The sequence below is a fragment of the Sarcophilus harrisii genome, chromosome 2 (assembly GCF_902635505.1).
Source record: "Sarcophilus harrisii chromosome 2, mSarHar1.11, whole genome shotgun sequence".
Lineage (NCBI taxonomy): Eukaryota > Metazoa > Chordata > Mammalia > Dasyuromorphia > Dasyuridae > Sarcophilus > Sarcophilus harrisii.
The window spans coordinates 306,648,506-306,660,964 of NC_045427.1; the positions used below are offsets into that span (position 1 = coordinate 306,648,506).

The following is a 12,459-nucleotide window of genomic DNA, read 5'->3' on the forward strand; positions in this document are numbered from 1 at the left end:
ACACACCATGATCTCAATCAGAAAACTAGGATTTTATTTTGATACAATATAAAAATTAAACATATATTTCACGAAGAAACCAATACCAATAAGAGTTTCTTTTTTTACAGGTGTATTAAGAAAGTTCCAACATAAAAGAATTATTATTATCATTATTATATTGTAACAGTTAAATCCTAATAGTGTTTTCCTCTGGGGTTTATCCCTCTTTTCATTTCCACCACTAAAATCCTGCCCCTCATTCACTATTTTCCTTGTATTCAATCACTCCTTCTTTTAATCCATCCTTCTAAGAGTAATTTTTTCATGTTTCAAGTTCAAGCTCACTTAGCAAATTGCTAAGACTTCTTTAACTTTGGGACTTTGAACTAGTCCCATGTACTAGTACGAGGTTGGGTGAATCTTTGATGGTGGACCATACCCAGGAAAGTGGAGTGAACATGAACTATCAGAAAGCTGGAAGGCACTTCTGTTAAGCCCCTCCCTATATTGGCAACTTCTAGTCATACAACTCTTCCCCACTAGAAATGCCTGTACTTAGGAGCTATCCTGCAATAATAAACAGGGCACAAAGATATTAAAAATATTAGAGGGAAAGTGACATCTTGATTTACCAAATCGACCTTAAATTTAAGATTTGAGTGTTGTATACTACAATGAAAAGAGTGCTGGATTTGGTATCAGAGGGCCTAAGTTGACATTCCTGCTCTGTTAATTACTAGTTGTGTGATTCTGGACAAATCACCTAAACCACTCAAAGTTCATAATCAGTATAATGAAAAGGCTGGACTAGAGAGAATTGGACCTTTGGGCCTCCTTGCAATTCGAAATCTATGATCCTGTATAGCATATTCAAAGTGTCATGAAAGTAGACAAATATACTGACCTTGTAGGCTCCAGTTTTAGTTTTTATATGTTCAAGAGTCACTTAATAGGTATAACCTTATATTGTTAATCATCCTTCCTCACTAATGTGCTAAACACACCTCCTCAGTATTTTTGAAGCCTCTCCCAATAATGCTGTCTCAGTCTCAGGTTTTTAAGGTTCACTAGGACAAGATGACAAAACCAGGAGTTGGGACTAGTTAGCACAGTTAGACTAGGCATTCCTGTATTCTACCTAACATGAATCCTTTTTACATTTCCCAGTCTTGTTACCCAAGCTTATCACCTGGCTTACCACTTTCTTCTAGAGAACTGAAATTTGAGACTTCCGACTTGCTTTGAGTAGTTCCTAGCACAGCAAGTCACAGTTTTGTATTTGTTTTCTGATTAACATGAAGATAGAGTTGAATAATCAAGGTAATGTTATGGAATCTTTTTGTGATATTATAAACCCAGAGATATAAATAGTAGCAAGAACCTTCTGTTGTAGGAGCAAAGTCTGGTTATCTTGCAACTTTTTTGAGGTCATCTGCAGATCGTTGGCTTCTTTCATATGGAAAGCAAGAGCCTTCTGGAGACGAACATTCTCTTTAAATACAGCTCTCCCAGCATTGTCCAACTGACTGCAAAAGATAGACAGGTATAAAAGTAAATTCATGACCACTATACCACTATGATGTCAACATTTGGAGATAACAACTTAAGAAAATTTCCACAAAAGTCCTGCACTAACACCTCATTGTGAAGTAGAATCAGCCTTGAAGATACCAAGATTGTCAGGAAGTGTGAGCTCTGACTTTGTCTTTACCTGTATTTGTACACCTAGTACAATTTATCACAGTGATCTGCTCATAGTAAGCACTTAATACATGCTTGTTGATTGAAGCTCTTCCCTACTGAGCTGGAAAGGATGTGTAGAAGTCAGACACCAGTGCTCTGAGCACCAACCTAACAAGTTTGAAGAATCTTCTCCCAGGTAGACTGACTATAAGATGATAAGGATTGGGAGGGAGGGTGGTATGTAGGAGCACAGGAACTCGAAGACTAGACAGAAACTGAATCTGCAATCAAAGGGCCCTAATTTCTAACCCTGATTGCTACTTCCTAGTGGAGTCACCCTGGGTAAGTTACTCTGAGCCTCAATTTTCTCATCTATGAAATAATTAGGTTGGACTAGATTAGGGCTTCTTAAAACTTTTTCCTACCCCTTTTCACCCAAGATATTTTTACATGACTCCAAGTATATAGGTATAAAAATAGGTATACAAATTAAACATTTGATGAGAATCATAATTTTGTGATTCCCACATTCGTTTATGTGACCCCATATGGGGTCACAAACCACAGTTTAAGAAGCTGGGAACTAGATAACTTCTAAGATCCAATCCAGTTCTAAATCTCTAATCCTAAAACATGAATGGTTTCACTCAATGAATAGTAGGAAAATGATGAAATCACGCATCTTTTGATAACTTTAAGTACAAATTCAAGAAAATTCATAAGCACACAGAGGGGCTGCCAAACTAAGCTAATGATTGCTTTACCTCTGACATTGATGAGGGCAAGGAAAGGAAAATAATAATAATATCAAGAAAATGTTTGTCTTTTAAAAATATTAAATGGTTGAAGACCTCAACTCCTTGCTAAGTGACCTAGTCCTTAAATTACTGTCATAGACAAAAATGACAAAAGAAATATCGAGAGAAATTAACAGAAAAAACCATGCAGAAAGTCAAATATAAAGAATAAGAAAGTGACAAATTTAGAAAAAAGATAGAACTAAAATTAAAGAAGCAACTGGAAAACAGGACAGCAGGACAAAAACAATTTCTTACACAACAGCCTCTTGGTGGGCTCTCTCTGCCAGCATGACTACCTTCTTCTCAGCTTCTTTCTCTAGTCGACACTGAAGGAAAGAGTAAGTTGGTTACATATTTTGTTTGGGGTAAAAATGTTAACATATGTAAAAAGGCTTTACATTTTTGGGGAAAAATTTTTAAAAGCACAACAAATTAGCAGCTGAATTAATCTAATCATTTTGTGGATAGGAGAAAGAAAAACAGTCATAGCCATATCAAGAGTACTCTTACCAAATGAAGAACTTAATAGCAGATGAAAAAGACAAGACAGGAAGACCTCTTTTTCCAAAAGAGAAATAGAGAGAAAGGAATAGAGAAAAGAATAGAGAGCAGTAGCTCTCTACAGAATACATCAACCTGATATATTTATTTCCTAAATTCCTTTCATATTAGAAAACTGTTATTGAGCTATTGCATGCAGATTATGAAATTTATTTATTAAAACAAAATAATTACCTAGCTATATACAGAAAGATCAGGAATGTATTCTAGTTTAATTTCTTAAACAGATCCTATATACCTTTTCTTCAAAAAATCTGCCTTCCAACCTTCGAAGAACATCTTGATGCTTCTTCTCTGAATTTCTTAAAGTATCCTTTAGCTAAAATTAAACAAAATTAATAGTCAATTTTGAAACAAAACTGGTTTTCTATATAGTGCCAGTAAAATTTTTACTCAACAAATCAAAACATTCTCCAGAATTTCTTGATCCTGAACATGAAAGGCAAAAAAATCTACTTATGTACTTTTTCAACATCTAGGAACCATATTTCACAAATTTTGTTTTGAGATAAGAAAGAATATGCACTTGAATCTAGAATGTTAAATATAAAGAATTTAAAAATCAAGTACTGCAACTATATTAAACCTAAGAGATCATCCAATCATGATGATATATATATATATATATATATATATATATATATATATAGCAACACTTGTTCATTCATTTTTTTTTTACCAGGGCTGGTTGAGCTATTAGTTTTAGAGAAATTAAAAGTAATTTTTAGGGAAAGTAAGATTTTTGGATCATTCAAATGATCTGATGTTATTATATTTATCTTTTTAAATAGCTTCTGTAAAATAAACTGAATCACAGAATCTTACTTAGAATTTGAAAGGGACCTAAGAAATCACAGAATCATAGACATTCCAAATTAGAATGGAATTTAAAAGTTAGTTATACCCAATCATATCTAGTCAAACCCTTCTAGTCAAGAATCTATTCAGCCAACATCCTGATCAAATGGTAGTCCAGTCTTACCTCCTGGAGAAAACCATTCTACATTTGGATAGCTCTAATTGTTAGAATTTTATCACTGACATCAAGTCTAATCTTCCCTCTTTATAAATGCCATGCATTGCTCCCAGTATAACCCTCTGAAGATAACCCTAATCCATGGTGATTTACCTTCACTTAACTGGCTATTGATGTAGGAGTCAGGTCTAAATAAGCTGTCTATATAGGAAAACATGGGGGGTGGGGGGTGGGGGGAATCAAGCCAAGATGGTGGAGAGAAGCTAGAAAGTTGTCTGAGCTCATCTCAGTTTCCCTTGGAACCAATGCTAACTCAATCCTATTCAAGAGATTCTGGGGTGACAGAACCTTCAAAAATTTGGTGTAAAAGAATTTTCCAACTTAAGATAATATAGAAGAACTTCAGGAAAGGTCTGTTTTACTTGGGTAAAAAGGAGAACATGACCCGGCACAGGAACAGTCCAGGCAATACAGCAGAAGGTTTTTAGCCACAGCACAGATCAACAGCAGGCTTGGTTTGGTCTGCCAGTGGTTCAACAGACCATCTGTGAGGTCTCCAGCCCCAGCACAGAAGGCAAATTATAATCCCCTGAACTCGTCAAAACAGGCTAGGCCAACCCAGCACAGTGGAAAAGGTGCCAACCCCTCTGACTCCAGCAGGGAAAGCCAGTGGCAAGGCCTCTGTCACTCTGCAAAAGAAATGTGAGACAGTGACACCTGTGCTCTCAACTTTAAAAAATGAGCAAAAAAGCAAAAAGAGTCCTGATCATAGAAAGTTACTGTGGTGACAGGGAAAATCAGAACTCAAACACAGAAGAGAACAGCAATGGCACAGTAGCTACATAGAATATAAATTGGTCTCAAGCCCAAAAGGTTCTCTTGGAATAGCTCAAAAAGGATTTTAAAAGTCAAGTAAGAGAAGAAGAAGAAAAATTGAGGAAAGAAATGAGAGCAATAAAAGAGAATTATGGGGGAAAAAAGTCAATAGCTTGGAAAAAGAAGCACAAAAACTGACTCAAGAAAATAACTCCTTAAAAAATAGACTTGATAAAATGGAAAATAGAATAGATAGATAAGATATACTGAGAAAATAACTCCTTAAAAAAGAGAATTTGTGAAATGAGAAAAAAAAATCCACTAAACAAAACAATTTCTTTAAAAATAAAATTGGCCAAAAGGAAAAGCAGGTAAAAGAGCTAGCTGAAGAAAAGAATTCATTAAAAATTAGAATTGGACAAATGGAAACAAATGACTGGATGAAACATCAAAAATCAGTCAAACAATTTTTTAAAATTTAAAAATAGGAGAAAATATAAAATACCTCATTGGAACAATAACCAACCTGGAAAATAGATCCTAGAGAGATAATTTAAGGATTATTGAACTACCTGAAAGCCATGATAAAAAAAAAAATTAGTCTAAACACCTTTCAAGAAATTATCAAAGAAAACTTCCCTAATATATTAGAACCAGAAAATAAAATAGTCATTGAAAGAATCCACCAATCACCTCCTAAAAGAGATCCCAAAATGAAAACTCCAAAGAATATTGTAGCTAAATTCCAGAATTAGCAGATCAAGGAGAAAATATTGCAAGCAGCCAGAAAGAAACAATTCAAATATCAAGGAGCCACAGTCAAAATTACTCAAGATTTAGCAGCTTTCACATTAAAGGATTGGAGGGCCTGGATTACAGGAAAAGGAGTTTGGATTACCACCAAGAATCAATAGCAATATTGAATATTTTTCAGAAGAAAACTAACCCTAACCCTAAATTCAATTCTTTCTGACCAGAGCTATACAGAAAATGTGATTTTCCAAAATATGACTCAAGAGAAGCATAAAAAGGTAAATAAGAAAAGAAAAAAACATTTTTATTATATTAAATTAAAAAGGTTTTATACAAACAAAACTAATGCAAACAAGATTAGAAGGGTAGCAATGAACTGGGAAAACATTTATACATTCAAAGGTTTTGATAAAAGCCTCATTTCCAAAATATATAGAGAATTGACTCAAATTTATAAGAAATCAAGCCCTTCTTCAAATAATAAATGGTCAAAAGATATGAACAGACAATTTTCCAGATGAAGAAATTGAAACATATGAAAAGGTGCTTCAAATCACTATTGATCAGAGAAAAGCAAATTAAGACAACTCTGAAATACCACTACATACCTCTCAGATTGGCTAAGATGACAGGAAAAGATAAGGATGAATGTTGGAAGGGATGTGGGAAAACTGGGACACTGATACATTATTGGTGGAGTTGCGAACACATCCAACCATTCTGGAGAGCAATTTGGAACTATGCTCAAAAAATTATCAAACTGTGACCTTTGACCCAGCAGTGTTTCTAGTGGGCTTATATCCCAAAGAGATCTAAAAGGAAGGAAAGGAACTCACATGTGCAAAAATGTTTGTGGCAGCCCTTTTTGTAGTGGCAGGAAACTGGAAACTGAGTGGATGCTCATCAACTGGAGAATGGCTGAATAATTTATGGCACATGAATGTTACAGAATATTATTGTTCTGAAAGAAATGACCAGCAGGATGATTTCAGAGAGGACTGGATAGACTTACATGAACTGATGCTGAGTGAAATGAACAGAATCAGAAGATCATTGTACACGGCAACAACAAGACTATACAATGATTGATTCTGATAGATGTAATTCTCTTCAAAAATGAAATCCAAATCAGTTCCAATTGTTCAGTAATGAAGGCCATTCCCATCTACATCCAGAGAGAGGACCATGGGAACTGAGTATAGACCACAACATAGCATTTTCACTCTGTTATTGTTTACTTGCATTTTTGTTTTCCTTCTCAGTTTTTTTTTCTTTCTAGATCCAATTTTTCTTGTGCAGCAAGATAACTGTATAAATATGTATACATATATTGGATTTAACATATACTTTAACTTATTTAACATATATTGGACTACCTACCATCTAGAGGAGGGGATTTGGGAAGGAGAGAAAAATTGGGAACAGAAAGTTTTGCAAGGGTCATTGTTGAAAAAATTATCCATGCATATGTTTTGTAAGTAAAAAGCTATAATAAAAAATTAATAATAATAATAAATTTTCAAAAGTTCAATTGTTTACATCCCTACATGGGAAGATAATAGTTTTAATTTTTGAGAACTGTATCTTTGTTAGGGCAGTTAGAAAGTGTATACAGAGTTAAAGGGCATATAACTTTGATATAATAACATAAAGAAATTCAAAAGGATTGTACCATGAGAAGAGGAAAAGGGAGATAAAAGGGGGCAAATTAAATTGCATGAAGAAGCACAAAAAACCCAATAAGGAAGGCAGATAAGCATTGTTTGAACCTTAATCTCATTGAATTTAGCTCAAAGAGGGAACCACATCCACACCTCATCGGGTATATTCATTTATCTTATTTACTCTATAGGAAAGTAGATAGGAAAAGGGGAAAGAAAAAGGAAGAGGGAAAACTGATAGGAGAGAGGGCAGAAGTAGAAGGAAAAGGGGTAAGAAAAGAGTGTGGCTGATAGAAAAGAGGGCAGATTGAGAGAGGTACAAGTCAAAAGCAAAATACTGGTTAGGTGGAAAAGGTTGAAAAGAGAGAGAAAAGTAATACTTGGAAAAAACAGGATAAAATACAGAGTTAGTAATCATAACTGTGAATGTAAATGGGATGAACTCTTCCATAAAACAGAAGATAGCAAAAGGATTAAAATCAGAACCCTACAGTACAAAAAACACATTTGAATCAAAGTGATACATACAAGGTAAAGATAAAAGGCTGGAGCAAAAGATATTATGCTTCAGCTTAAGCAAAAAAAAAAAAAAAAGCAGGGGTAGCGATCCTGATCTCAGACCAAGCAAAAGCAAAAATAGATCTAATTTTAAAAGATAAGAAATTGCACAGTGAAGTAATATCAATACTAAACATATATGCACCAAGTGGTATATCATTCAAATTCTGAGAAAAGTTAAGAAATAGAGGGCAAAATACTAGTGGGGAATTTAGCTTTTGTCTTAGAACTTCATAAATCTAACCACAAAATAATCAAGAAGAAAGTTAAGGAGGTGAATAGAACTTTAGAAAAATCAGATATGATAAACCTCTGGAGAAAACTGAAAGAGGATAGTAAAGAATAGATCTTTTTTCTCAGTGGTACATGGCACCTAGACAAAAACTGATACCATATTAGGGCATAAAAACCTCACAATCAAATACAGAAAGGAATATTAAATTCATCCTATCCAGATACTGATACAATGAAAATGACATATAATAAAAGACATGTAATAAAAGACACGTAAAAATAGACCAAAAACTAATTGGAAACTAAATAATCCTAAAGGATGCAACAAATCATAGCAAAAATCAATAATTCCATCCAAAAGGATGACAAAGTTGAGATAACAGACCAAAACTTATGGGATGTAGCCAAAGCAGTTCTTAGGGGAAATTTTATATCTCTAGACACTTACATGAATAAAGTAGAAAAAGAAAAGATCAGTGGAAACTGGGACACTAATGCATTATTGGTGGAACTATGAAATGATACAACCATTCTCAAAAGTAATTTGGAACTATGCCCAAAGGGCTATCAAACTATGCATACCCTTTGATCCAGCAATGACATTACTGGGTCTGTATCCCAAAGAGATCATAAAAGAGTGAATAAGACCTACATGTGCAAAAATGTTTGTAGCAACTCTTTTTGTGATGTCAAGGAGCTAGAAATTGAGTGGATGCCCATCAATTGGGGAATGGCTAAATAAGTTATGGTACAGGAATGTAATAGAATATTATTGGTCTGTAAGAAATGAACTGATGCTGAGTGAAGTGAGGAAAATCAGAACATTGTTCAACAATGACAACAAGATTATGTGATGATCAATTATGATACTCTTAGTTCTTCTCAACAATGCAGTGATCCAAGATAATTCCAATAGACTTCAGATGGAATATGTCATCCACAGTGAGAGAGAGAAAACTATGGATATTGAATACCAATCAAAGCATATATTTTCACTTTTTTTGTTTTTGTTTTTTCTTTTTCCTGGTTTTCCCCCTTTGTTTTGATTTTTCTTTCATAAGACAATTAATATGGAAATATGTCTTAATAATTGTACATAGCCTATATCATATTGCTTACTGTCTTGGGTAGGTAATGGGAGATGGGAGAAAAAATGAACTCGAAATCTTACAGAAATGAATCCTGAAAACTATCTTTACATGCAACTGAAAAAAATAAGATACTATTAGGAGAGAAGGAATAAGAAGATGTGTCATACAACATGACCTTTTTTTTTTTTTTTTTTTTTTTTTTTTTTTTGCTGAGGCAATTGAAGCTAGGTGACTTGCCTAGGGTCACACAGCTAGCAGGTGTTAAGTGTCTGAGATCCAATTTGAACTCAGGTCCCTCCTGACTTCAGGGCTGGTGTTCTAGTCACTGAACCACCTATCTGCCCCAGCACGATCTATTTTTTAAAAGCTCTTAAGGCCCAAAACCAAAGAAATGGGTAAAAGAATATAGAGATATAGATTACTACTACTTTCTAAAGAAGTTTAATTCACATAAATTAATTTCCATAATTAGGAGATTAAAAAAAAAAACTATATACTACTTAACCCAGCAAAAAACTTTAACTTGACAAAATGGAAATAGCAGCCAAAGCATTATTGATCTGGAATAAAAACTCACTTATAAAATTTTAAGAAAGGGAGAATTTTTGGAAAAAATTATAATATATAAAGATAATTCTAAGTTGTATAAGTTAATTAGAATATGGAAGAAAATATAAATTGACAGAAATAAGGGATAATTTAATAAAATTTTGCAGAATAAAAGAAGCAGAACTAAAAGCACATATATATATAATAAAATAAATGAAAATATCCTTAAAAGGAATTTCAACTCTAAATAATGAAGAAGGATTCCAGGAGAAGAAAAAAGTTTTATAAAGAAACAAAAGACATCAATTTAAAAAAATAACACTGTCAAGAATATTAAAGCTTGTAATAAAAATCAAAGCTGATAAGGAAAGCTAAGGATAACAATAAAATGGGAGGTGAGATGACGTTTTTAAGTCATTGGGAAAAACTGTTTCATGATTGGAACAATGACAGCTGATAAGAGATAAAAGCAGAGATGCTTAAATCTTATTAAATCTCTGTTTTCTCTGCCAAGAAGGAAAACTTTTGGATAGGAAGAACTAAGATAGCTAACTAAAAGAGGGCAATATGCAAGATAAGAGCACCTAACTGCCCTTGATAAATTCGAGTCCCTTGTTCCAGATGAGCTACATTTTTGGACACTAAAATGACTATTAGATATAATTGCTTGAGCTGGTCCTTGGTTTTTTCTTTGATAAAACTATGCTGAATGGGAAAGATCCCACATGACTGGAGGACAAATACTGTCTCAGTTTTCAAATAAGAAAAAAGATAACAAACTGAACTGGTAAGCTTGGCTTCAATTCCCATTACAACAATTGGAGTACCTTTTTAAAAAAGACTTGGTAGGTTTTAAATATGTCATTAGTCACTAATTATATACACACCACTTTCCAGCATATTCTTCCTTCACAGAGCTTCATCAAAACTGATTTGTTTTATATATTTTATTGATACATTTTATAATTGTATATTATTTATGAATATATATTGAAAAACAGTTTTGGACTTGGAATCTGAAGTTATGTACCCTTGCTAAGCCTCAGGTCTTCATCTATAAAATGAGGGAGTTAAACTACTTTCAAGCTCTTATATCTATTCCCCTAATAATATATTCTTCCCTGCTGGTGAGCAAACCCTTATAATAGAAGCAATTACCCCTCTCAGATTTTTCTTTTTTTGATTAGGTTAAAAGAGACCATTTTCTGACTCATTTCTTTCTTACACAATCACTGGATGGGTGTTGCCTCAGTCAAACTGAGTATTATTAAAGCCCTTAGCTTATAAAGGTCAAGGTCACCCACTGCATCCTGGGCCATCTCTAGTCATCCTGATCTGTATCTTGCCACTGGATCCAGATGTCTCTGGAGGGAAAAGTGAGACAGGTGACTTTGCACAGCCCTCCCCAGATTCAACATTCCAAACCTATAGCAGTGTATCTTTTCTTCAATAAGAAGGAACTGCAATTCCTTATCTCCAATCTAAGTTAAAATTTGAACCATGATGTTTATGGCATCAGAATGCAAGTTTTCTGGCAAAGCTCTTCAAGGAGGAAAAGGATTAGAGGGACTTCTCATATAATAACCTACCTAGCTTTTCAGAGAGGTTCATTATTAGGTAATCAGTATTTTTTACCACAGCTCTTCATGGAACTAAAGCACAAAAGAAATGTATATACTGCATTTGTGAGGTACCCATAAAAATAAATAATAGATTTCATGTAGTGCTATATTTTATGTGTGTATATGTTTTATATTTATATATGTATGCATGTATGTATATATATATATACACATACATATATGTGTATGTATATATAAACATATACGAACATGAAATATCTAATTTCTTTGGTATGGGAACTCTTTTCTCCTATGCAAATTCCAACCATTCATTTAAAAATTATCTAAAGTTCAGATGGTTTAGATGAGGCTCAGAGTCACAAAAGTGATATCCAAGGCAAGACTTAAAACTCATTCCAGCAATTATCTCATGTGAGATTTGGCAGAGAGAAGTAGTAGGGAACATTCAAATGAAAGTCACCTGGTAAGAGAACCACTTTCAATGCTGCTTTGGACAGGCAAGACCAATCTCTCTGGACCATCCAAAAAATTTTATTTTTCCAAATACATGAAAAGATATTTTTCTTTTTTTTTAATTATAGCTTTTTATTGACAGAATATATGCATGGATAATTTCTTTACAACACTGTCCCTTGCACTCACTTCTGTTCCAACTTTTCCCTTCCCTCCCCTCCACCCCCTCCTCTAGATGGCAAGCAGTCTCATAACATGTTAAACATGTTAAAATATATCTTAGATACAATATATGTGTGCAGATCCATACAGTTATCTTGTTGCACAAGAAGAATTAGATTCAGAAGGTAAAAATAACCTGGGAAGAAAAACAAAAATGCACACAGTCCATATTAATTTCTCAGTGTTCCTTCTTTAGGTATAGCTGATTTTGTCCATCATTGATCAATTGAAACTATATTAGATCTTCTTGCAAAGATATTTTTTAACATTCACATTTGCAAAACCTTATGTTCCAAATACAGGGGTCCTCAAACTTTTTAAATAGGGGGCCAGTTCACTGTCCTTCAGACTGTTGGAGGGCCAGACTATAGTAAAAACAAAAACTTTGTTTTGTGGGCCTTTAAATAAACTTCATAGCCCTGGGTGAGAGGGATAAATGTTCTCAGCTGCCGCATCTGGCCCACAGGCCGTAGTTTGAGAACCCCTGTATCCAAAATTTTCTCCCCTCCCCACCCTGACCCTACAGCAAGCTTTATG

The 12,459-nt window shown here is 33.9% G+C and overlaps 1 protein-coding gene across 1 annotated transcript in view; it reads right to left on the reverse strand.

Moving 5' to 3' along the window:
- Positions 1-12,459, reverse strand: part of BBOF1 (basal body orientation factor 1) — an 81,238-nt gene that overhangs the window by 29,343 nt on the left and 39,436 nt on the right. Inside the window, exons 5-7 of the mRNA XM_031952536.1 lie at positions 3,265-3,345; positions 2,721-2,791; positions 1,364-1,508 (exon numbers count right to left, since the gene is read on the reverse strand). Of these exons, the coding sequence (XP_031808396.1) occupies positions 1,364-1,508; positions 2,721-2,791; positions 3,265-3,345 (297 nt within the window). The remainder of the gene's footprint in view (positions 1-1,363; positions 1,509-2,720; positions 2,792-3,264; positions 3,346-12,459) is intronic.